Raw genomic sequence first — 26,466 nt, 5'->3', positions numbered from 1 at the left:
ATCAGAAGTAGTAATAGTGCCAGTACCTTTGTGGCTGCCCATGGTGCAACAATATCTCTTGCAAAATTGAAATACTCTTTAGGTGTCATTTGCTGTTCAATTTCAGATTTGAAAGATTCATAGGTGACACTTCTTGTAGCAGTTGAATGACAACCTGAAAAGACATTTTCTTCACTTTTTAGTTGTATATCGCTAAAAACTTTGATCAAAAGAAATAACATAATATGCCACATTTGGTATGTCTTTTTTCTCATTACTTTTAGAACTATATTTTTTTTTTCCTGCGAAAAATAAAATTCCACAGCACTTGTACTGGTAGTTCATTGAATGGTACATTTACTTGTTGATCACAATGATGGATTTGTGTTCTGTCTGTTCAATTCACACACTAAAGGAACATTGCTCCTCGTCCAAATAATATCAGGGCATACCTTTGTGAAGAGGACACCTAAACAGGTTCCTCGCGCTGCGCAGGAAGGCCATGGGAAGCACACGGTATCTTCAATGCATTGTATAATGAAAGACCAAACTAGTGTAACTGCAACTCGCGCTACATAAATATAAGAACTGTTAGCTTTATGAGCTCATGAACAATAATTATAAAAGTAACTTTTGAATGCTACGCACACCTTCAGAATAATGATGTTAGGAGAATGAGCCACATATAGCCTGTCCTACTGTCCAGTAACAAGACGCGTTTTAAAAATAAAAAACATGTAACCATGTACAACACTTTTTCCCGGCAGTGAGGGAAAGTGCCACTGTGCCAGCCTGCTAAAGGAAGGTCACTAGGGAAACGAGCGCTTGGTGATAACATGCATGCAGTGCGCATTTATATGAGCGTGTGAAAAGTGCGGAGAATGAGCCAGTTTTGTGATGAGCCCAGACAAGCAATGTATTACGTAACTAGTGACAAGTTGGTTATAGAGCAGATCGAATTAATCGTACATTACTATATGCAATGATGAAAGGAAGCTCAACGAGAAGTATTGTACGTTCCATGTTGGCGTCCAGCTGATTCAGTGATTATAATGGCCGTAATAGTTAATGACAACCCGCCTGATAGGTTATTGCTGTCATGAATGATCAAGTTAATTCCTCACAATATAAACAATGATAGCTGTTATATATATATATATATATATATATATATATATATATATATATATATATATATATATATATATATATATATATATATATATATATATATATATATATATATATATATATATATATATATATATATATATTACTGCTAGAGAGAGAGAGAGAGAAAACACTGAGGATGGTAGTGGATGGGGTGGGGAGAAGTTATTTTGCTGACCTGATAAATTTAGCCTCGGCCGGGTTAATGGAGGTCAGATAGGGACTTCAAAGACTCCACACAAGAAACATATGTAGGGAACACCCAACTCTGCCCTGGCCTGGGTGTAGCAGCCCGGAGGCAGCTAAAGGATTTTAGACCCACACGGTGACGCGAATCGTTTATTGCATTCGGTCAAACCTGAAGACATACATAATAAACATAAGACGTTCGTAGCACTACAAACTATTACATACTGTATCAACATAACGTATCCCTAATTATGGATTATGCTAATTAGGACAATCAACACATCGTAATACAGATGTGGCACTCATGTGTTTGGGGTCTTAAGGAGGCCTGTCACCAAGCAACACCTGCGTCTGTATTGTAGAGCTCCGGTCTTTCCTAGAGTAGTCACCCCTAACTCGGTGGCGGTACAAAGGAATCTGTCTCTCCGGGCTTCGTTCCTGCTGGCCCTCGGCACCTCACGCCTGCCCGTCTTACCCTTAGGTCAGCAATAGTTCCTGGGTGATTCATTCCTCTACAGAGATCCCTCGGTGTCTTATCTACCCTTCGCGCCATGTCATCAACTTGACCACGTAAACACAACTCTCACTACCTCTCTGCAGCTAAGCTCTCCACAGCTAGTTCCTCTCACACATCTTCACTACTGTGATTAACTATAATGAATTCAGTTTCCATAATCTCTGCTCTAATGACTTAGTTTCCTTAGTGTTACCCATGCTTCATATACTAGTTCACTTCAACTCTTATAACACAAATCATATTATTTAGCATACACATGCTCAACAACAACTTTCTTTCTGCTCGGCGGTCTTTCACCTGCTCGGCGGTAGCACTGGGGAAGAAGCAAGTATACTGTAGAGGGGAGCAGACGTCATGAACGAGCGTCTCGCATTGAGAGTGATTTCCAGTCCACAGGGGTTAAATGATCCGCCAACACGTGAGTGTCTTGACTACAACATACTCAGTGTAACATATATGTCCTGTTTTATGCAAGAGCGTACAGTAGCACAATTTATGATCCTATTCCATAAGGCTGAGACTTAAGTTACCATTATATATTTGTCTTTATGAGAATTTGCTCGTGTTCCCAGGTTTTGACCGATTCAATCAATACATCGAGTCCGCGTGAAACGGGTCTCATTATCCTGCACTGATCGCCCCAAGAAAGTGGCGATAACAATATATATATATATATATATATATATATATATATATATATATATATATATATATATATATATATATATATATATATATATATATATATATATATATATATATATATATATATATATATATATATATACACACACACACACACACACACACACACACACACACACAGGGGTATATATATATATATATATATATATATATATATATATATATATATATATATATATATATATATATATATATATATATATATATATATGCACATAGGCACTGTATATAAAGGAGTATATCTACTCAGAGAGAGGAAGTGTGGAGAATAAATGCTATGGAATGAGTGATGGGGGTGGGGGGAGAGCGAGGTATCACTCACTCCCTTGTCCCGTGGACTAATAGAGGGGAGATGACAGGGAGGGAGGTCTGAGACAAAAAAGAGGAAGGGAGATGAAAATAACAGGAGGAGGAAGGGATGCATTGTGGAGGAGGGGGAAGCAGAGTATATGGGGCAGGAAGTGGAGGAAGGTTAAAGGAGGAGAATGGGAGTAAGGGGAGAAAGTAGAGAGGATAAACATTAGCAGGAAGGGTGAGGAATAAGTGAAGAATTAGAGGGAGAGAGGAATTACTGGGGATAAGCATTCCCTTTTCCAGTCCATTACTCATTTTTGTTCTTCCATCCACCTCATTAATTCCCACTTCTATTTCCTCCATCTTGCCCCTATACTCTCCAGTCCCCCAGTTACATGCATCTACATTCTTGAAATATATAATTTTTGCTTATTTTATTATATTTTTTTTCTATTTATTTATTTTTGTTTACGTATTGATTTATTATTTTTCCTCTTCTCTCTTACTCCCCTCTTTGTAGCTTAAATTTGTGTGGCAGATACGATGCACTTTGTATTACTGTCATGTGTAAAGATAATCCGCATCCGCAACCGTGGATATGGAGGTAAAAGAATTCCGCAACCACATCTACATCCCCAGGTGTTCATATATTAACATTCACAAACTTATCCGCAATCACATTTTATAAGAAGTGCATATCCGGCTCCGCCTCTTCATCGGCGGAGCTCTAAAATTTAGTATCCTATATATATGTGTGTATATATATATATATATATATATATATATATATATATATATATATATATATATATATATATATATATATATATATATACACACACACACACACACACACACACACACATGTTGGACAGATAAAGTGCAAGGAGCAGCTACAATGAGTACCATATTTGACAGATCTTAGCTAAGAAGAAAACAGACTGAAGCTCCCAACACTATAGGAGAGACAAGAATGATGTGACCTGATCATGATGTACAAATGTGTTGAAGAAAAAGAAAAGATTGACATAACAGATTCTGTGCTACCACAAGCAACTCTAAGAGGACACAGTAAGAAACTATACAAAGAAAAAGCGAAGGCAGGCACCGCCGCCACCACTGCCACTACATCGACTGGAGTTGCACTGGTGGACTAGTAGTGGTGGTGGCGGCGGTGTTATGGTGGGGGGTGGAGGTAATATTGGTACAGTAGCAGTATTTTTTTTTTTTTTATGCAATAGCTGCACTATACATATTAAGCGAGGTTCACTTCTACCTCACCTGTCAATACTCTACCCAAACTTCAGAAAGCTATTACTTTCTTTTTTTTTTTTTAACACTCATTAACATATACCTCTCTCTCTCTCTCTCTCTCTCTCTCTCTCTCTCTCTCTCTCTCTCTCTCTCTCTCTCTCTCTCTCTCTCTCTCTCTCTCATTTAAACAAATATTTACAGAAAGGCTTAAAATTTCACGTTGAGTATGGAATTATTTAAAAAGCCTATGATAGTACTATTTACACGGAAAAACACTATACATACTTAATATAAAGATAATAACACAATAATGAAATATATTGATGTAAGACTAAAGTTTAAAGCGCCAGTGGGGACAGGTGCGTGCTACGCCAGCTGTGGGCTGCCAGCTTCAGCTGGTGTGTGGACATGTCCTGCACCTGGGGCGTGGCCACCGTCAACATGTTCCACAGCCGCGAAGTCCTGGCTGTGTAGGTGCGCTGGTGTTGGCTAGAGCGAGATCGAGGCACCTTCACTAGCTCGTCACTACTAGCCGCAGCTCTGGTGCACCTCTGCACTGTGTGTGTGTGTGTGGCCTCAGGAGATCAAGGTGGGGTACCCTCTGCACCTGAGTTTTGTGGCACACCACTAGTGCCGACACGTCCCGGCGGTGCTCCAGTGACGTTACTGGTGGTTGGTGCTGTTGGCCACCAAGCGCAGGGCTCACCGCTGCACAGCATCCAGTCTCTGCATATGGGTGGCGGCACTCGACATCCAGGACAGGGCACCGTGCTCCATACATGGACGTATCTGTGCCCTGTATAGCGTGAGGATGCCCCGTGGGTCGAGGGTGTTCGCCATCCTGCGCAGGGCAGAGACTCGGAGAGAGGTCTGGCGGGCGACGACAGCGATGTGGTGATCGAAGCGTAGGCCGCGGTCCACAGACACGCCCAGGATCTTGATGTAATCCTGGAGTGGCAGGTTCTTGCCTCCAAAACGCAGCTGTCCCGAGACTGCGTGTGAGGCACCTGGGGAACGCGAAATGACCATCGCCTGCTGCTTCTCAGGAGCGAAGTTAACCTGCCACATCTTTCCCCACTGCACCACTCACTCTCTCTCTCTCTCTCTCTCTCTGTATGTGTGTATGACTATTGGTATTACCACCAATAGTCATACACACATACAGAGAGAGAGAGAGAGAGATGGGAGGGGGAGCCTTTATATGTAGTGGCTCGATACAAAACTCGTCTTAAATGCAAATTAACACGGTAAAATACAGAATACATAGTAAATAGAATGCTTAAACCCAATCACAGAGACGGAGAAGCATGGACCTTTAGGAAACACATAATCTACAGCAAACCAATCACTACAATGAATAAGATGACGAGGTTGGTGAAATGAACTGGTTAACCAATACAAGAAGGAAAATGAGAAAATAAATATAGCATACATTATAAAAATAAGAAATGCTATTGAAAATTGAATTAGCCTCCCATATTTCATTCTGTCTGTCTGCCTGTCGTGCATAAAATGCAATTACCAAAACAATTAAGACAAATTAAATCTACAAAAGCTGAAAACGATTACAATTCAGATAAAAAAAAGTAAAGATCAAGATATAAAACCCGACTAGATATCATTTATTTACTCAATAAAAATAAAATACTAAATATGAAAAGTATGAAAAAAAAAAAAAATGAAGTATCCAACTACCTTACTACGTAAGTATACAACTGGTCAACTAGTCCTCCCAGCAGAGCAGCCCCTCCCTCCCTGGCTGCTCTACGCCAGTTTACTAGCGCGCGGAACACCACTGCCTTATGATCTGCTGTCGGCTTCCTTGGCTGCCGCTCGCTACATTTTAGGGCCTCGGCCACGGGGTGAATGAACGGGAGGGAGGGAAGGAACATGGTATTTCATTTTTTCCATTACATATGTGATTAATGCAAAAAAAAAATAAATAAATAAATAAATAAAAAAAATAATAGTAAAATAATAATAATAATAATAAAATAATAATAATAATAATAATAATAATAATAATAATAATAAATAAATAAAGAAAGAAAGAAAATATGTAAGCCAATTTTGGAATTTGAGGAATCTTGGAAACCAAATTAGGTAGATCATCGATCTTCATTTCCCTGCACTTAAAATGTATTGCACATACTAATTAGTTTACTTAATGCACTATAATATTTAATTAGTATGAAGTATGTAAGTAAAGTCTTAATGTACTGCAAAGCGCCAATATTAGAATTTGTGGAACTTCACAAAACGATTTCCTTAGGTTCCTTATTATGCCCTTGTCTTAATTATTGCGCTATAAAAAACGAAAACATGCTAGCTAGCTAATTCATTCACTCGCTGCATTATAAATTTGACTAATATAAATAACCTATGGTATTGCAAAACGGAGTTTGTGGAGCCTTAGAAACCTTACCAAAAAAGATCAATAATTACTTTTCCCTCTAATTATTAAGAGAGAGAGAGAGAGAGAGAGAAAGAGAGAGAGAGAGAATCTTATTTATTTCCACTACCTACTAATTATATGTGTTACCGCCAAGCGGGTGAAAGAAGTTGTTGTGCAAGCGAGTTTGTCAATGAGGAAGGAAAGGACCTGGAGGTCAAGGCGAGGACCAAGACGAGGCATAAGTCAGCGAATTTCTTGTACGGTCGGTGTTGAGGTAGTGTTGATGTAAGAAGATGAAGGATGCTTGTTATGACATGAGGCTAAGATGAGGCTGGCCTTATCGCTGTCGCTAATGGATAACGATGGACAGGGTAGGAACCCAGGCAGTAACTGAGGACGATAGAGACACTTTGCTGAGGACACTCGTGCAGAGAGGGCGTGTGTCGGTGCAGAGACCGACCTATCTGGAGCACTTGTCAGAAAGGGCGTGCACGTTACTTAATGATTACCCCAAGACCCAAACACGTAAGTATAACAACTGTCTGTGTAAGAATACATTATCCTATAAGTAACGTGCAGAATCATACCTGTATTACACAAATTATTCATATAGAATATTGTCTATGATCATTAATGTATGTCTTCAGGTTTTGACCGAATTCAAGCGGATCCAACCAGATTCAATCGGATACAATAAATGATTCGTGTCATCGTGTGGGTCTGAATCAACTTTCGCCGCCTGCTGGCGGTAACAATATACCTCATAAGTATCTGTTAAATCTTGTAAAGCTCCATACTATTTAAGCACAAATCCCCCCCCCCCCATCTCACACACACTCTCTCTCTCTCTCTCTCTCTCTCTCTCTCTCTCTCTCTCTCTCTCTCTCATTTTATCAAGCTTGAATCTCATTTTTTTACCTATCCTACGTGCTGACCGTGAGTATTTTGTATGTCACACTTTTTATAGAGTTTGCTAATATCTTCATTATTTAATTTATTCAACCAACACATTACATTTTGGACCAATTAACTCCCCCAATTAGGTTTGTCAGCCCCTTGAGGGAACAATTGTTTCATAGGATATCATAATTTGAAATGCACTGTTTTGTTAACAATCATAATAAATTGTTTCCCTCAATAATCATGGGCTCCCTTGTGAGGAGGAAAGCTACCATTGTGACTGCAATAGTATGTTACTATTACACCTACCAATGTAGTGAACACTGGAATGACAATGGATTACTAGCATAGGAAGTAAACAGAAATAGAATGTTAAAACTACAGTGGTATTAAGGTTTATTTATACCAGTATTGAGCGAATGCATGTTTATAATGAACACTTGAACAGTACCGGATGACACATTGGCCAGCAATGGTTCTGATGTGTACCCGTTAAGAGCCCAGTGTGCAAACGGAAAATTAAACCACACTGGTCCAATATAGGAAGGTAAATTTGCTAACATTGGATGGCTAATTGCTTTCAACGGAAAATAACAATGATCCAGTAGAAATCCAATATGTCTGTGTTTGCTGGGTTATTTCTTGTCCTATCCTTTTTATTGGCCCTGAGGAATTTACTGTCACCGTTATGTCCCTCACACTTCATTAATCTTTTCTTTCTCTGAGCAGGAGACGTGGTGGGTGTCACATTGCAGATTCCCGGAGTGAAGGATGTGAGGGAAGTGAGGGACATGGTTTTGTCTGTCCTGACTTCATAATCCTTTGCGATATTGGCAGAGTAGCCCTTGAGAGAGAGAGATGCGTAGACCCGGCCGAATTTATCTTATGTAATATTTTCATTAATTTGCAAGTATTCATTGTAACACCACGCTTTCTCTTTCCAATCCAGTGTTCAGCAGCCTTTCACTCAAGTGAACAACAGAGGAGTGGTATAAAGAAAAAATAGACGACCGAGTAGTAACGTAATACCATCACCCGGCTCTTACCTCCACCACCATCACCGTCATCCTTCCCCTTCCAAGTGGACTTTTTATTATTATTATTATTAGTAGTAGTAGTAGTAGTAGTAGTAGTAGTAGTAGTAGTAGTAGTAGTAGTAGTTGTAGTATTAGAACCTTCAAGTTTACTAACTCTTGGTCGCCCTCTCAGTATAACCAAACCATCTCAGTGTGTTCTTTTTCACCACTCCACACCCCATAAACAATAACTGGAAATTTAAATCAATGAACGTGCAGTCCTCAGGGGCAACTCTGAAATACAATAATGTAAGAGCTGGACTTTGTAATGTGAATAGTGTTATGAATATAAGATACAGTTAATCTCTGACTTCATAGCAGCAAATGAACTGGATATCTTTTGTGTTGTTGAATCCTTGGTCTTACCTGAAATCCCAGACTCCTTTGTTCAAATTAATACCCTCAAAATATGTAGGACCAACACGAAAGGAAACACCAACAAACATGGAGTCTGTACATAATTTTTTTTTTTATTTTTATAAAAGTTAACATTGTGATAATGTCTGTGTTATCCATCTACTTGATCTCAGCCTATATATAGCTGTAGTCTATCGTACCCCATTTAACACTGAAAATGACAACCTTGCACTCTTGAACTTTCTCCTAAACTTCTGGCCAGCTGAAAAAGTAATTAACCTAGGTGATTTGAACCTACCTTTCTTCATTTGGCAATCCATTACAATCCTCACCAGGAAATATCCTCCTCTTCACCAATCTTTCTTGGACAGTTTTGTCTCTGGGTTTGCACCAGTGGGTGAAAACACCCACATAACCTAGTTCAGGTAACATACTAGATCTTATTCTTACAACTGAAAATGGCAGTAAATAGGGGACGTAAGCGTAGGAAGCCCCTACGTAACTGTGGTCACTGCCCAGTAATACTCCAGTATTTTTTTTTTCAAAGGGCATTGAGACAGTTGGTCTCCAATACTTAAAACATTCCTGGCTACTAACTACAAGAAATTTAATTAGCATCTAAATTATATTGACTTGCAATTTAAACTACAATATCTATCTCTAGACACCATGAATAACAGACTACTATCTATCTTTGTTATTTTTTTTTTTTTTTATATATATATAGGAAGGATACTGGCCAAGGGCAACAAAAATCTAATAAAAAAATTGCCCACTGAAATGCCAGTCCCATAAAAGGGTCAAAGCAGTGGTCAAAAATTGGTGGATAAGTGTCTTGAAACCTCCCTCTTGAAGGAATTCAAGTCGTAGGAAGGTGGAAATACAGAAGCAGGCAGGGAGTTCCAGAGTTTACCAGAGAAAGGGATGAATGATTGAGAATACTGGTTAACTCTTGCGTTAGAGAGGTGGACAGAATAGGGGTGAGAGAAAGAAGAAAGTCTTGTGCAGCGAGGCCGCGGAAGGAGGGGAGGCATGCAGTTAGCAAGATCAGAAGAGCAGTTAGCATGAAAATAGCAGTAGAAAACAGCTAGATATGCAACATTGCGGCATGAGAGAGAGGCTGAAGACAGTCAGTTAGAGGAGAGGAGTTGATGAGACGAAAAGCTTTTGATTCCACCCTGTCTAGAAGAGCAGTATGAGTGGAACCCCCCCCGACATGTGAAGCATACTCCATACATGGACGGATAAGGCCCTTGTACAGAGTTAGCAGCTGGGGGGGTGAGAAAAACTGGCGGAGACGTCTCAGAACACATAACTTCATAGAAGCTGTTTTAGCTAGAGATGAGATGTGAAGTTTCCAGTTCAGATTATAAGTAAAGGACAGACCGAGGATGTTCAGTGTAGAAGAGGGGAACAGTTGAGTGTCATTGAAGAATAGGGGATAGTTGTCTGGAAGGTTGTGTCGAGTTGATAGATGGAGGAATTGAGTTTTTGAGGTATTGAACAATACCAAGTTTGCTCTGCCCCAATCAGAAATTTTAGAAAGATCAGAAGTCAGGCGTTCTGTGGCTTCCCTGCGTGATATGTTTACCTCCTGAAGGGTTGGACATCTATGAAAAGACGTGGAAAAGTGCAGGGTGGTATCATCAGCGTAGGAGTGGATAGGACAAGAAGTTTGGTTTAGAAGATCATTAATGAATAATAAGAAGAGAGTGGGTGACAGGACAGAACCCTGAGGAACACCACTGTTAATAGATTTAGGAGAAGAACAGTGACCGTCTACCACAGCAGCAATAGAACGGTCAGAAAGGAAACTTGAGATGAAGTTACAGAGAGAAGGCTAGGATCCGTAGGAGGGTAGTTTGGAAATCAAAGCTTTGTGCCAGACTCTATCAAAAGCTTTTGATATGTCCAAGGCAACAGCAAAAGTTTCACCAAAATCTCTAAAAGAGGATGACCAAGACTCAGTAAGGAAAGCCAGATCACCAGTAGAGCGGCCTTGACGGAACCCATACTGGCGATCAGATAGAAGGTTGTGAAGTGATAGATGTTTAAGAATCTTCCTGTTGAGGATAGATTCAAAAACTTTAGATAAGCAGGAAATTAAAGCAATAGGACGGTAGTTTGAGGGATTAGAGCGGTCACCCTTTTTAGGAACAGGTTGAATGTAGGCAAACTTCCAGCAAGAAGGAAAGGTAGATGTTGACAGACAGAGCTGAAAGAGTTTGACTAGGCAAGGTGCAAGCACGGAGGCACAGTTTCGGAGAACAATAGGAGGGACCCCATCAGGTCCATAAGCCTTCCGAGGGTTTAGGCCTGCTAATTGAAAAGCTTGTACCGATTATGCCAAGCACTTGTCACCAACACCCAAGACAACCACCAAAATATCTCAAGAATTCTCGTCAGAATACCTGGGACGTATACAAACAGTCCAGGAGAATATATGGCAGACATTCTCCAGAGGCAACTAAAGCTCTTGCACACTACGACACACTCAACAAAAAATTCCGGGACCATTTCATCAATATGCAGATTTCCCAAGAAAAGTCTTTGATAAAAAAAAATTCTCAGTATACCCAAAAGCTTTTTCACCAATATATTAGAAACAAGAAAATCAGCACACCTTCAGATGGACCTCTCTGGTTAGACAATGGTATTCTGACATCCGACTGTACCCAGATGGCAGACACCTTTGCTTCACATTTCTGCACCATCTCCAATTTTGTTCCAGATGCTCCCTTTCCCCATCAAACATTTGAGGGTGTACTTGACATTGTAACTGTGTCCGCACAGATAGTAAAAGACAGACACGTTGCTAGACTCCAATGCCAGTATGGGACTAGATGGTCTGCACCCGACTTTTGAAATCACGCCCAGCTGTGGCTCTTCCGCTGGTTTTAATATTTAAAAAGTCTATCAGCACTGGGAAGTTACCTCAGGCCTGGAAAGAATCCAAGATCATTCCCATATTCGAGAAGGGCTCAAGATACACCTCTCTGAATTAAAGACCCATTAGTCTGACACCTGTCTGCTGCAAAACACAAGAAAGAATAATAGCAGAATTATACCATTTCCTGGACATCATTGACTTGCTGACAGATGACCAGTATGGATTTAGACAATGTAGGATTGTTGACGACCAATTAATTGCTGCTTGCATACAATGACGTTACTGCTTGGGTGGATGCAAGGTATGTTGCTGATGCTGTCCCTTTCAACTTCTGTAAAACATTTGAGATCAATCATGCTATACTTATTAACAAGTTGCATCTTCTTGGGATGGGAGATCCTCTCCTATCTTGGATCTCGGACCTCCTGACAGGTCACACTATGTTTCTGTGGCTGTGCTAGCTCTTTAAGGGATGTTCTTAGTGGTGTTCCTCAGGGCTCCGTTCTGGGTACCCTTCTTTCTCATATACACCAATTATCTACTTTCATACATCTGTTCTAAAAGCAATTTTTTGCTGATCTAAAATTTACTTAAGGCTATGTAGGGAATTTGATTTATCCCTGGCTGCTGACCTGAACACCTGTCAGAAAGATATTAGTGCTTTATATCAAATTGCCAAGTACTGGGGCCTTCAATTTAATCCAGGAAAGTGTGTAGTGCTTTATTGCCAGAGGTACTGTAGACTGGGAAGCCATGCACCCACATTAGTATAACTACATGAACAACACACATCATTCAAGAGAACCTTCACATAAAGACTTATGTATACCGGTTGACACCTCTGAAATTCCATGCTCATGTGGGAGCTATTATTAAGAAAGCAGCATGACTGGCCAACAACCTACTCAAGTCTACCCTGTGCAGTGATCCTGACTTTATAACTCTACACATCCCCACTTCAGGCCACTGTTGGAATTTGAGCCGACAGTATGGAACACAGGGTACCACTGTGACCTGAAACTTTTTGAATCTGTGCAATGAAAGTGGACTAAAGAAATCCGTGGCCTTTCCGAATTAAGCTGTGCCAGCAAACCGCTTGAACTCCATGCAGGGAAGTCGTATTAGAGCCGATCTCTATCAAATACTGGAGAATTTTTTCACTACCACTCAGTAATACTACATGACCTCTTTAGTCTCCTCTAACTCAAGATTCAAAATTGCCAAGCCCTATATATCGATAGAGTGCAGACGTAGGATTTTTAATCTGAGATGCATAGATCTCTGGAACTTCCAAGCTGATAGTGCAAGCTACTGACTCCTTTGCATCACTTAAAAGTACTTACACTATCACTATGCCATATCCTCTCTGACTACAATGATTAACACTGCCAGTAGTTTTCATAGTTTTGTAAATTCTGCTTGAGGCACACAACTCAGCCCCTCCTTTCAGCTGTTAAACAAAGCAGCAGGCGGCTGGACAAGACCAACCTGTTATAGTCTTGTTGGTATGGCTTCCAATTCCAGCCACCAGGCACCAAAAGTCCACCAGGTGGGCCAACGTGGCTTGTGGTGGCTGGCAATTCAGCAACGAATTGTGAAGTGTGAACCCACTATAATTTCCACTTCACACTCCATTCCAATAGCATAGGGATCCCTTCATCTCTTACACATTTTTATTACTCTCAGCCTCCCATCTCGTCACTCTACATGTTCCTCTCTCGAGAGCATGTTACCTCTTCTGCCCTTAAAAATACTTCAAAAGGGACAAGTGAAACTTTTTTTTTTTACTTCTAGGTTTATTCTCCACTTCGCTCCATTTACTGCAAAGGAAAAGAAAAAAAAAAAATTAATAAAAAGCTGATACAAGCTTGCATGTAATAATTTCTAGGATCTCTTCTATATCAATCTGATAATTTCTGAACTATCTTGTACCTTATTACAATCAATAATGAGCCTATCTTTGTCCCATCCCTCCCTCCCTTACCTATTTCTTCACCATACCAGTCTTCTCCTTATTTACAAAATGCCCAAATCACCTCTTAAAGCTCCCTAAGGACCCTGCACTAACTACAATATCACTTTCTACATAAGTTGTCTAATACCTAATAACAAAGTCTATTCCTTTCTATCAATTTAACAATTACTCACAACTAGTACCAATAACTCAAGTCTATTCCAGTCATCTATTACTGTTTCTACAAGGACATTTTTCCTGTCTCCTCATTACACACACACAAGCAACTTCTAATCTTAGTAATTCTAGCATTTCTACACATACACACAGTAACATGTTCCTTCCTGCCTTTTCTCCTCTCCCACCTCACCACCCTTTGTCTATAGCAACATACATTTTTCCAATCCACACATGGCACACAAACTTTCTCACACACTTCTATTTTCCAGCACCTCCAAACATGCACAGTAATACATTCCTGTACAATCTAACCCTATTCATGTATAGCAACACAGGCCCTTTCCCAGTTCCCCAATTCACACATCACACACAGTTCTCTCTCCCTATCACACATATTTCAGCCTTAATTCTCCCATATTCCTTTCCCTTTTTCATCTAACCTCCTTTGTAAATAGTAACACAGCCCCTTGCCTAATCCATACATGCCACATACACACTCCATTCCCTCCCTCCTTCCCTTACACACACACACACACACACAGTCTCAGTTCTCCCACCAGCAGCACTGTAGCCAAGTAGAACACGTACCTTCTGCAATAAGAGATAAGAGAAATCATTAGTTTCTTTTCAGTAAAACCAGTACAGGATTCATAATACAGGTAAAGATACAACCTCCCCCATAAGTTATCCAATTCCTGTCTATAATTCCATAAAGTCAGCTAACCTAGATATTTATTGGGGGGTTGGGTTTAGTTAAGTCTGACATCCTAACCTCACTTGACCTAACCTATCTAAAATATGGTCGGGATGATTGACCTTGGTGTGAAGAAAATCAAATAAATAAATAAATAAATAAAGTGATCCATCCATAAAATAAATGTTGTAACTGTACACTGCAACATGTGGGTCTGCTAAGGTAATATACAGGGCAAGGAAGACCCTCCTATGTAAACACACAAACAGGGAGTAACTAATAAGTAACCACACACAAACAAGGAATTACTAATAAATAGCCAACCAGCAAACGAACCTTTTTAGTGGCGGCGGCCATCTTCGCCTTTGCTGTGCCTCGTGCCTTCTTCATCCTGTTCTTGCGCTCCTTCCTCTGCTTCCTGGCAGTCTTCTTCACCTCCAGGAGTCCTTGCTGTGAGGGGCAACATGAAACATTACTCCACATTCTCTTAAGGGGTTAAAGTTAGCTCAGATCTCCACCAGATACTCCACAATACACTATTCAGAGGTTAAAGGTAGCTCAGATCTTCTTCAGATAATACCAAGTACACATGCTGGAAATATAGCTAACTGTGTACATGTTTTAGGTTTCATTACTAGGAGTGTTAGATGCACAGAGATGCACTAGGATAAAAGATCTGGTTGACACACTGAAGGGTAAGATCCTTAGGGCAAGTAATCTGGATAGGATAAAAAGTAATGGATTAAAGTTTGATGATCAAGGCAAGTAATCAAAATTGGATAAAAAGTAATGGGTCAAAGCTTGATGAATTTAGGTTTTAATAGATGGCATTGGATGATGGAAACAAGTGGTAATCAGGTGGTTAGTACATGTGATAAATTTATAGACAGGAATGACAGGTGATCAGAAATTGTGCTATAGATGAAATGCCATGTGTATGTATGTATGATGGTTTATTGCTTCTCCCACCCTTCTATAAAAAAAAAAGTTCACTGAAGGAGCCCGTCACCAGAGAATAGTATCACACTGCAGGTTCTTCTATTCCTCACACTCACCCTAACAAGACGGTACTTGGGCTCGATCTTCTTGGCGTAGTCGAGGGTGTCGTACACCAGCGCAAAGCCTGTGCTCTTGCCGCCGCCAAACTGTGTCCGGAACCCGAAGCAGAAGACGACATCTCCAGTGGTCTTGTACATCTGAAGGGAAAAGAATGTGAGGGAACTGAAGATGAGGGAATGGATGAAGTGAGGCCTAAAAAAAGAGGAAGGAGACTTATGGATATGAAAGAATATGGACTCATGTAAATTTCAATGGGGATTAAAGATGGGAAAATCAGGCAACAGGAGATGGGAGAATAGATGACTACACCAACAGGCAAGATTCAAAAATACCCTTAAGAAGCAGGACAGTTGAAAAATATATAGCATATAAAAATCAAACACCAAGGCCATCCCTACACCCCTGAAGGTTTGTCCCTCAGATCCCTTAGTGACATGAAAGCTTCACTACACTAAACAGGCAAGGTGATCTGGTGATCTCACCTTGGCCAGCTTCTCCCTGATCTCGGTCTTGGGCACGGTGGCACGGTTAGGGTGCAGGACATCCACCACCTGAAGAAGAGGAGCAAAAATGAGCCACACTATCACTAACAACCAATAATTCACTTTACACACACAAACACACAAAGTTAAATTTTTTAATGCATCAACCCAGTAACAAAATATCAACACACCCTACCTGTATCACTTGGTTCAGCATAAGGTACCACTGAGAAAACTCTAACCTGGTATAATCCTGACTGATGAAAATGCAAAACTGCCTATTTATTTATTTTCTTACCTGAGGATTAACACTTCTCAAAATAGTTCAACAGTTGATATTTTTTCCCGTGTATTCATATATATTGGTACAAGTTTTCTCATTAGTACATAACTCAATCCTTAATTATGCCCAAAAACTAACGCTACTTCCAAGGACTGGTGTACCTGACCACTTGAGCCACCCTAGTATTTCACAGGGAATTTTCTATTCTTGCTTCAGTGGCTTGAGTGACAGGGTGGCCAGCAAGGTCAGAGCCGCTCACTGACACATCACCTCATTACTGCAGGGAAACTGTCAGGGAACATTTATTAACAAGCACTCACAATTCAAGCTCAGTGAGGTGTTGAAATAATTCACTGTTGGGCAGTACTACCTGATATTACTGTTGTTAAAAGCAGTTATGACTCCCAACTTAAAATTTTTGAGAATACATCAAATAAACTAATCCAATCACACAGAATCCTATCTCTCTCTATCTCTCAAAAAAATAAATAAATAAATAAAATAAAAAATAAATAAATAAAATAAAATAAAATAAGAAATAAAAAATAAAATAAATAAAAATAAACAGAAAATTACTAAAATCACACCATGTTTCAAAGGTCACTGCAGTATAACAGCTATAACACCTTCAGGTCACTGCAACAGTCAGGAAGCATCCATCAGGAAACAGCCGCTAACGAAGTATACAAGGCTACAAACGTTGACCACGGGTTCCCGCCTAGCTCCTCTCTTAAAATACTCATGAAAAAAATAAACAAATAAATATAACATGATAACCGTGACACGAACATTCACATTAGCGTAAAAGACATCTTAATTCCATGTTTAATTTATCGCCGGCCAAACTGAACCACGCTATAAACTATAACACACCAGAAACTTTCACTGTTACACCTTCAAATATCACGCCATACATTACACACACAATAACGTAACGTCCTAGAATTCCTTACAACTCAAAAGACAGACGAAGAACGGAATTCCTCTGTACATAAAACCACACCAAAAATATCAACTATATTAACTACTACAGCTTCAGACATTGCAACTTACATTACACATACAATTACATAACGCCCTAACAATACCTTAAACCCTAAAAGGCAGAGAAACGAAGGAGAGTTACTGTGTCTTCAACTTCACGAACAACCGCTATTCTCGTAGCTTATCATATTTACTCACCATTTGCTTCCTGTTGAGAAGCCTGTTGGTGAGGAACTTCCTGGTGCGGATGGTGCACGTGGCCTCCGTCTGGAAATAACAAAATAGCACTGTAATAACAAAATAATAAAAATAGCGGTCACCATCCGTGGTTGTCCGAGTTTTGTTTACATTTTCATGCCTGTATCTAACTCATCATCTGGCCACCATTACACACCTTGCAGCATCTTTTTCTATTTGAGACGAATATTCATCCCTCTATCTCTTATTTGGGTAATGTGGAGTTATTGTTTATGTCGAGATGCTTAGGAAATAAATAGATAAATAGAGCCTTACCTCCTTCCCCATGGCTCGTGTTTTGCTCAGGGCTGAAAGGGACGTTAAGATCACAGACGTTGAGAATAAAAAGTTGAGATATTTCATTAGCAACTAAATTTAAATACGTTAATAGAATTTACATCTTATCTATCTAAAATAAATATTTGAAATACTCATAATATAAATAAATGGCCAAATAACTGAAAATATACGAAATAAGTAAATTTATATTTTTTCTCAATCTGGATATAAGATCTAAATACATATATAATTCATGCTAGAAATATATTTAAATATTATTAAAATAAAGGTTTGATATTAAAAAAGCAAACATATCGGAAAAAAGCAATTGGTTATTTTTTATATATTCATGTCCAAAGTGTTAACGTTCTTTCCAGTGTCTCCTCAAAACAAGCCACCATGCCCAAGGAGGTGCGTTTCTTTATCTCATTATATTACAATCATCTTGCACAAATACGCTAAAGTGAGGACGTTGAAATGAAGAGGAATGGTTAAACTGGATATATAATGGTGTAAATATGACGCAGGAAGACAAGAAGTGCGATGATGAGGAAATTAAAAGTGTCTAGTGATGTAAACAAATTGTTTCGGCTGAGAAGAGGTGAACATTTTGACGGGAAGGAATAATTCTGTTGGTCATTTTTATTTGCATTTGTGTTACGCTATAGAGAGGCGAGACTGTGGCAATTCAGGAACTTCCAATGTGTTTTAGTTAAGGTTTTATTTGACACTGGCCGTGGACATTTGGTTGCGGTAGATTTTTGGTATTTTTCAAGTGCAGGTTTTTAGTCTAGGCAGTAACAGGTCTGAGTGGTTGTTAGTTTTAGTAATAGTAAATTTGTGGCGACTGTTCAGTTAAGGTATTTTTATTTATTTATTTATTTATTTTCTTTGGTATTAGTGGTATTGAGTTTGTCATTTTTTTATTTTTTTTTATTTTCAGGAAGTGAGGATTGTGGGAAGGTTGTAGTATAGACAGTAAATTTGTGGGTTTAAGAATTGGAACATTATCGCTGTTTTTAGTTTTTTTTTTCTTTTTCTTTTTTCTTTTTTATTTTATAGAATTTTCGGTCAGTGTTTAGTTCAGGTAGCAAGAATTTGTGGAGATTTTTAAGTTGTGATGGTTTTTCGGCGATTTGCACACACGAAGATTTTTTGTTTGAGTTTGTGTTTGTTTTAACGGAAAAGAATTTGTGGCATTTTATATTGGGGGAGAGCAAGAGTTTCGAGTTTTTTTTTTTTTTTTTTTTTTTTTTTAGTTTTAGGTAATTTTAATGTTAGTTAATAAGAATTTTAAGCTGTTTAAGATGTGCATTTTATATATATGGTTTTAAGAGTAATGGGCTAAGTTGTAAAGTTTTTGGTTAAATTACGCCTGGCAGCTTCTTGCAGCTTCTCTTATTGTCCTCTGTATGGGCATATGTTATTATTTATGTTGTACTTGTGTTATGTTCTTGTGTTCACATTATTTGGTCTGTGTGTTTTTATTTATGTTCTAGTATTCATTACCTATGTTCTTGTGCTCATATATCACACACACACACACACACCCTGTGACACCAGTGAGCCTCCCTCAGTAGGGTGTCTCCAACAATAACCAGGGAGAGGAAGGGAGGGATTCCTGCGGTGTACGGTGGATGGTGCACATGCCCTGATAACCTCACACACACTGACGCCCTCATTACTCATCTCAGGATCTTGTCTGTGTCATCCGTGATCATCCCTTAGGGCACTTCATTACCTCACTCAGGTTCTTTCTTAATCTTTGTCCTTTTCATATTGCTAATCATAAGGACCTTGATGACTCCCAGGTAAGTATAAGGCAGATAGCATCATCCCCGTAGAGTCCTGTGGTAACAAAACAAGTATGATTTTTTCTGTTTGTTTCCTAAATTTCATTGTAATGAGAATAGCAGTACAAGCTTAATGAAAAGTGTTGATTTTCTTTTGTTGCACTCCTGATAATAAATTGAAGGTGAGAAAACAATCTGTACCAAGTAGAACAGAATACTTCCTGATTGGCTTGCTGTGCTGTCACTTGGCTGGCATCAAGCGCCGCCTCGTGTTAACGGCTGTTATTTAAGAGGTGGGAAGGCAGTCTGTTTAAGTATGTTGACACTTTATTTTATTGTAATGGTGTCTTGTGCTGTCGCTACATGCCAAGTAAATGTAAGAAACAAGGACACTTGTAGCATTTCGTGTCTTTCCCAGAAATCAGAAGTTGTTACATAAATGGCTAGATGCTTGTACAAGGACACAAGAGCCAAGTGAAACCTTGGCATCATGTTTGCCCATCACATTTCTTTTAACTGTCATCTGTCACATGACGTCCAGCTTTGGTTACAGTGATTCAGGTGATACATCCTATCTGAGTTCCATTCATTGGGCTCAGTAATTCCATAGATTGCAAACACAACAGTTCACAGTATTTATATATTTATCTCATGTAGTTAATATTTGCTGTAATTGGAAAGGTGGTTATATTTTTTTAATGAAATCTGACAACATTGACATGTTTACAAAAAAACTCAGGTTTTTTAATATCATTGGTCTTGTGCGTGAGTATTGAGTGCATGATAAAGCTCTTGTAACAGCAGGCGTGACCAAGGTAGGCAGGGGACGGGGGGGGGCAGAGATGCCAACTAGTCCATTTCTTTCCACTCCACATGCAATTATCTCTCTTGCCTCCTTGGTCATACCCCTCAGGGCACTTCAGTACCTCCATTAGGTCCTTTCAATCTTGACTTTGCATCATTGCTAACCCTAAGGACCTTGCCATATCCCTTAGGACACTTCACTACTTATATGAGATCCCCTCCTAACTTCACCCTGTTCCGGTAGCTAATTCTGAGGAGCTTGTCGTATCCCATAGGACATAAGACATTTCAGTTCCTCCGTCATACCACCTCTTACTGTATCTCTCTACCCAATGTAAATTTTGAAAGCTTCCATTTTCTATTATTTTTTTTGTTTATTTTTTAGCAGATATCCAGTGCTTATTATTATTATTATTATTATTATTTTTTATTTATTTTTTTTTATTTATTTATTTATTTATTTATTTATTTATTTTTTATTTATTTATTTATTTATTTATTTATTTTTTTTTTTAATATTATCACCATCATCACTCCTATAACTATGTAACATGCCTAACTGCTGCTTGACCCTGCTGCAGACATTCTGTAAGCTGAGCCAACAGATACCCAGTACTTGTATTATCATCATCATCACTATGTAATGTGCCTAACTGCTATTCATTCCTGCCACAGACATTCCGTAAGCTGATCCAAATCGGCCGGGTGGTTTACCTCAATGAGGGGCCATACCGGGGCAAGCTGGCCGTCATTGTGGACATCATTGACTGCAACAAGGTGGGCAGTGGTTATTTGTAGCATTTGCCTTTATTTGTTAACTTGCCATGAGCTGCTTTGTATGGGCCAACTGGCCTTTTGCAGTCTCCATATTTCCTTATGTTTCTTAGTGATTTGTTTGATCTTTTCCCTTTCCTGTTTAGTAGCATATTTGTTTACTCTCCTCCCCCCCCTTTTAAATTAAGAAAATGGCATATTCCAGTGTAACATTGCACATTTCCTCTTATTTTTCTCGTGTGTTGTGTAATTATTGTTTACTATTGGTTTACTATTGTTTCCCTTGTGTTGTGTATTGACGTGCTTCTCATCTCCCTCTCTCCTTATGTGGCGTAATGGGGTACCTGTATCCTCCTTGACAGGCGCTGATTGATGGGCCGTGCTCAGGCGTTCCCCGGCAAGCGTTCAAGTTCTCTGAGATGTTCCTGACAAAGTACTTGGTGAGTGCTGGGATGAGGGAGGGACTGGATTAACATAGACTCTCACCTTTGTCTTCAGTATCTTTACCCCATTTACATTTCTAGTTTCTCTCTCTCTCTCTCTCTCTCTCTCTCTCTCTCTCTCTCTCTCTCTCTCTCTCTCTCTCTCTCTCTCTCTCTCTCTCTCTCTCTCTCTCTCTCTCTCTCTCTCTCTCTCTCTCTCTCTCTCTCTCTCATTTTATGCAGTTCTTTCATCCCCTCAGTCTGCTTTGTCTCCTTCCATCCATCCCCTTCCAATTAGAAAAATATCTAGAAAGGATTATTGGGGAATTATTGGGTTGTTCTTCAGATTTTTGAGCAGTGACATTTACTTGCTGTTTAATTTCAGCATAAGATTAGAAGGGATTTTTTGGGGTGATCAGTTGTTCTTTGGATTTTCAAGTAGTGGTAGTGACTCTCTGTTGAATTTCAGCTTAAGATTAACCGCAGCCAGAGGTCCAAGATCCTGAGAGGGGTGTGGGATGAGGCTCAGATTAATGAGAAGTTCGCTGCATCCAAGTGGAATCAGAACCTGGAGAAGGAAGTCGTGGTGAGTTGCTTTTTGTTTTGTCCTCAGCTCAGCTAAGCTATTTATGGGATTTTACCGTATTAGTTTTTATTGGAACACACACACGCACACTGACTATCCTTCCTGCCTATTCCAGCGTTCCAACATGACCGACTTTGACCGGTACAAGCTGGGACGTGCCCGGCAGAGCAGGAACAGACTCCTTAACCGTGTCCACAACCACATCAGGAAACAGCACTTCAAGGCTCTCCGGGTGGCCAAGATGAAGAAGGATAAGAAGTCCAAGTAGAACTGACTGGATGAAACAAAAATAATAAATTTTATTGTCATGGAATTGATGCATCTTTGTTGTTGTGATTTCCTTCAGTGCTTTTTTTTATTTTTTTATTCTGATTTTTCTCTTTTTATTTGTGGTTTCACTGAAAATTGATTGGGATTTGTAGTTTATTGTTTTTCTCTTGCAAATTTTAGTAATATATAATGTACTAAACTTGGTCATCTGATCTATATAGTTTATCAAAAGTGCTTCTGGTGTTTTTTTCTGAAGGTTTAAATTTTTACTATACAAGTAAGTTGAACCATTTTATTCTTGTGCTTTAAAATATGTTAATAATGAATTTTGGAATTATTTCTGTTGCCATATACAGTTCAGTAATTGGTCTGTATTGAATTTGTGTAGCAATATTTGACTGGCATCTTGCATTTCCAGATTTGGTGTGAGGAGCGGCAGGATAGACAGATGGACAGCGTTATGGAGGCAAGTATTAACTGTGCTGTCTATGACCATATATATATATATATATATATATGTCTGCCTGGGTGTATCTTGAATACCTAATATAAATGTTTTAATCCTTCTCTCATCCCTACCTGTCACTCTCTCCAGTACTCTGTCCTATATTTATTCCCGCCTTTGCATTCCCTCTATCCAGTCATCAAATCCTCTCATTCTCCTTTCACATCTTTCATACACTCCATCACTCCATTCACTGAATTCTTTTAGGTCACTTGCAGCCATCACTACAACCACACTTGTACACCTACACTTTCATAGTTGCTTCACTCTGCCTCCTTATGTTACCAGATCAATTTAAGATCCTGCATTTGACACTCTCAGCCACTTCATATTTCATTTGGTCACCATGACAGCAAACTGGTACTAGTCATTATTTTTAGCAACCGTTGTTAGGATATATGAATGATGAACCCATTTTGATAGGAATTGCCGACTGATCGATATCTGAAGCTTACTCTCTATCACTGACTTAAGCTAAGTGTCTATGCATGTCAGGAGATGCCTTCCCTTGCTCACATACTATTATGGTTTTCCAGGTGTGTGCTGAGGGATACATGAGTCTTAAGATGAGAGGAAGGTAAGACATGGTTTTGATATTTTAGATTAATGAATATCTCACATTTCTCTCTTGTTATAAGCCTGCATTTTTTTTTTTTTTTTTTTTTTTTTTTTTTTTTTTTTTTGCTGACTCATGGTCTTAACTTGTAACTCCTATTTTCCTTGTATCTCTTGCCTCCTTACTCTGCTTGCCTCACCTTTCAGCGCGTTTCTTTCCTCAAATTTGCAATATATTAAGTTCTTTATTGTTTTAGTTTGCCAGACAGTATGAGATTAAACTTCAGTTATTACATGTTATTCATTTGAGGTGATTAAATAAAGGGTGATAAAAGGAGAATGAGGAAACTGTGTGAAAAGTTGTGTTGTCATCTCACTACCCAAGATCTTTAGATGGAAAACATCAGTCTTCTTTGCTTGCTTAGAATCATGCACCAAATGATGAGCCTTTGTTGATAGGAATTGCCGGCTGACCGACAACTGAAGCCAGCACTTACTCTGAATTACGCTTCATATTACACACCATTCCCTCTAAACGCACATGAATAACTTTTTTTTTTTTTTTGCTTTCCCTTGCAGGTTCAAGATGAGACGGTTAAATGGTGAGAATGGCAGTGAGAAGGTGAATATGGTAGTCAATTTTTTTTTTTAGTTTTTTTGTAAGAGAACATTAAAGACAGTGAAAAAATTAAGAAACTGCATGAAAAGTTATACATTCTCATCTCAATACCAGAAGTCTTTAGTTGGAACATGTCTGTTTGATATGCATGCGTACATTCAGCCACCAAGTGATGAACCAGTGTCTATAGGAATTGCCGGCTGACCGATAACTGAAGCTAGCACCTACTCTGAACCTTGCTTCATATTACAAGCTGTTCCTTGAAAACTCTGGTGAATAACATTGCTGTTTTTTTTTTTTTTTTGGCCTTGATTTGCAGGTTCAAGATGAGATGGATGAATGAGAACAGCAGTGAGAAGGTAAATACTCTTTATTTTTCTGTTGTTAAATAACATTATGAAATGGGCACATTATTGCTTTATACATGCATATACTTTGTTTAAATCTAACCAGTATACCAAGCTGATATCCCTTTGAATAAGGGAGTCAAGACAAAGCATACCAAGCACAAAACATTAGGACTAAATTTATTTCCATAATTAGTATAACTGTATTGGGAAAAAAATGATGAACCAGTAATAATAGGAATTGCCGGCTGATCGACACATGAAGCTTGCTGTAATCTGACTTAACATTCTGAGTGCAAGCAAAAAACATTAGGAATTCCATGTGTTAATGTTCTTGTGTTTGATTTGCAGAAGAGAAGCTTGCGGAACTGATGTGTATTGCTTTGCCAAGGTGAGCTATTAGTACTGAATAAATGTTCCATAAAAATGTATAATATATTTTAAAGCTCCGAGCAAGATGACCATAAGGGAATAGTAATATACCCTTAGCCATTTTTTAATGTGAGGTTGGATCTTCAATAAATGTAATTAATCATTCTAGTGCTACCATGAAAAACTTATTTATGGGTTGCCATTTCTTAATCTTCACATTTCTTTGTTTATTGTCCAGTGTGATCTTTTTTGGCAAATTAGTGGTATTGTTTTGATGGCAGTGTTTAGTATGGCTGAAATTCTTTCCCGGTAACTTTTCTGTAGAGTTAAATTTACATAACAGTATATTTCACGTTATTTTTATAAATATTCTTTGGTATGAATTTTCTTCCTGGCAATTAATTTTCTGTTGTATATATTTTTGTTTTACTTTTTCTGAGTAATTTTTCCTTTTACTGAACTTGGCAAATTGAAGAGCATTTTTACTTTTTATAATAAGCCTTTACTGAAGAAACAATGAATGATGAGCCCAGATTTGATAGGAATTGCCAACTGATCGATACCTGAAGCTAATTCAGTCACTGATTGCAGGCCAGGCTCAGAGTGAGGTCATTGGGGATGTACTAAAATGACAGTATGCTCACATTTCCAGCACCAAGGAGGCGAGTGATCCACACGGAAATGAGTTTGGAAGCCTGAGTTGAAGTCCCACTTGAAGCTGGTCATTCTTCAGTTGAATGGCCAAGGATCTTCCATATGTTGCTTGGTTCTTCTACTTTATGTCTTTCTTCTCTTTTTTTGTCTTGTCTTTCAGTGTTCTTTCTTCTTGTCTTGTACTTTTCCCTTTGATTTCTTCTTGTTTAGTGTTTCTCTTCCCTTTCCATCCTCATCAGGCAAATTTCAGCTAACTTGTCAAATTTACACAGCAGGACTTGCAGTGCCTGCTGTTTTTAAATGATGAAATATTGCAGCTGTACAGAGATGTGATATTTATACTTCTGTACAGTTTTGTACACAGGTGTATTATGTTTAGTGTCATTATGTATGCCTGGACATTTTGTGTACATTGTATTATTATAACTATTCTTGATTGTATGTTATCTTGCACATTTCCTGGAATATATTTTTATTTACTATCTGAGTATGTTCATACTGGTTTTCCTTGTGCATGTATCGCCAAATGAAAATAAATCATTGTTCTTTAGTTATGCTCTTTTCACTGACTTACATCTCAATTATTTTGCCATACATTGTCTGTGAGTGCCTTTTTAAAAGTACCAGGGGCCAGCATGAGCCTCTGTAAGGTGTTATTTAACTCTAGTACTGGCTGTGTCACCATGAGCAGAGGCCAGAGCAGCAGGTCTCGAGGAACAAAGCTAAGAGATGATACAGGCCCAAGCTGTCAGAAAAAATATCCAGTGATTGTTTAGAGACTTAAAGAAGCTGAGCTGGAAATCCTGTGAGCTTTGATAGTGCTGGATTTTCTGAGCTATTTTAGGTTTCTCACTAGTAGCTAAATTCCTATAATCTTTATTAATGAA

The 26,466-nt window shown here is 38.8% G+C and overlaps 3 protein-coding genes and 2 long non-coding RNA genes across 5 annotated transcripts in view; 3 read left to right on the top strand and 2 right to left on the bottom strand.

The window, feature by feature from the left end:
- Positions 1-648, bottom strand: part of LOC135112784 (acyl-coenzyme A synthetase ACSM3, mitochondrial-like) — a 39,923-nt gene extending 39,275 nt beyond the window's left edge. The window contains exons 1-3 of the mRNA XM_064027594.1: positions 630-648; positions 432-499; positions 27-154 (exon numbers count right to left, since the gene is read on the bottom strand). Of these exons, the coding sequence (XP_063883664.1) occupies positions 27-154; positions 432-483 (180 nt within the window). The 5' untranslated portion in view covers positions 484-499; positions 630-648. The remainder of the gene's footprint in view (positions 1-26; positions 155-431; positions 500-629) is intronic.
- Positions 649-6,256: 5,608 nt separating this feature from the next.
- On the top strand, positions 6,257-8,979 carry LOC135112789 (uncharacterized). Its single transcript, XR_010274561.1, has 2 exons — positions 6,257-7,028; positions 7,151-8,979. It is a non-coding gene; the product is annotated as an uncharacterized LOC135112789 (long non-coding RNA).
- A 3,453-nt stretch (positions 8,980-12,432) lies between these two features.
- LOC135112788 (small ribosomal subunit protein eS24-like) lies at positions 12,433-17,963 on the bottom strand. The gene is made up of 5 exons (XM_064027602.1): positions 17,876-17,963; positions 17,561-17,629; positions 16,096-16,164; positions 15,610-15,750; positions 12,433-15,004 (listed from the first exon to the last, which is right to left on the bottom strand). Exons 1-5 carry the CDS (start codon positions 17,960-17,962, stop codon positions 14,831-14,833), a joined length of 540 nt encoding a protein of 179 aa, XP_063883672.1. The 5' UTR covers position 17,963; the 3' UTR covers positions 12,433-14,830.
- Positions 17,964-18,216: 253 nt separating this feature from the next.
- LOC135112780 (large ribosomal subunit protein eL14-like) lies at positions 18,217-22,570 on the top strand. The gene is made up of 5 exons (XM_064027590.1): positions 18,217-18,289; positions 21,151-21,252; positions 21,612-21,689; positions 22,141-22,257; positions 22,373-22,570. Exons 1-5 carry the CDS (start codon positions 18,278-18,280, stop codon positions 22,523-22,525), a joined length of 462 nt encoding a protein of 153 aa, XP_063883660.1. The 5' UTR covers positions 18,217-18,277; the 3' UTR covers positions 22,526-22,570.
- Positions 22,571-22,663: 93 nt separating this feature from the next.
- Positions 22,664-26,129, top strand: LOC135112782 (uncharacterized). Its single transcript, XR_010274559.1, has 7 exons — positions 22,664-22,804; positions 22,946-22,993; positions 23,569-23,609; positions 24,167-24,209; positions 24,526-24,565; positions 24,905-24,944; positions 25,578-26,129. It is a non-coding gene; the product is annotated as an uncharacterized LOC135112782 (long non-coding RNA).
- The last annotated feature ends 337 nt before the right edge of the window (positions 26,130-26,466 follow it).

Source organism: Scylla paramamosain, chromosome 24, assembly GCF_035594125.1.
Source record: "Scylla paramamosain isolate STU-SP2022 chromosome 24, ASM3559412v1, whole genome shotgun sequence".
In the NCBI taxonomy this organism is placed as follows: domain Eukaryota; kingdom Metazoa; phylum Arthropoda; class Malacostraca; order Decapoda; family Portunidae; genus Scylla; species Scylla paramamosain.
Note: the sequence above shows the minus strand (reverse complement) of the source record. Positions and strands in the feature narration are given on the sequence as shown.

Excerpts from the sequence above, each read along its gene's own strand:
- LOC135112788 (XM_064027602.1), bottom strand. The coding sequence starts at position 17,962 with ATGAAATATCTCAACTTTTTATTCTCAACGTCTGTGATCTTAACGTCC. Across the intron at positions 17,630-17,875 it reads CACGAGCCATGGGGAAGGAG|ACGGAGGCCACGTGCACCAT; the intron begins GTAAGGCTCTAT and ends TGTTATTTCCAG. Across the intron at positions 16,165-17,560 it reads TTCTCAACAGGAAGCAAATG|GTGGTGGATGTCCTGCACCC; the intron begins GTGAGTAAATAT and ends CCTCTTCTTCAG.
- LOC135112780 (XM_064027590.1), top strand. Across the intron at positions 21,253-21,611 it reads ACATCATTGACTGCAACAAG|GCGCTGATTGATGGGCCGTG; the intron begins GTGGGCAGTGGT and ends CCTCCTTGACAG. Across the intron at positions 22,258-22,372 it reads ACCTGGAGAAGGAAGTCGTG|CGTTCCAACATGACCGACTT; the intron begins GTGAGTTGCTTT and ends TGCCTATTCCAG.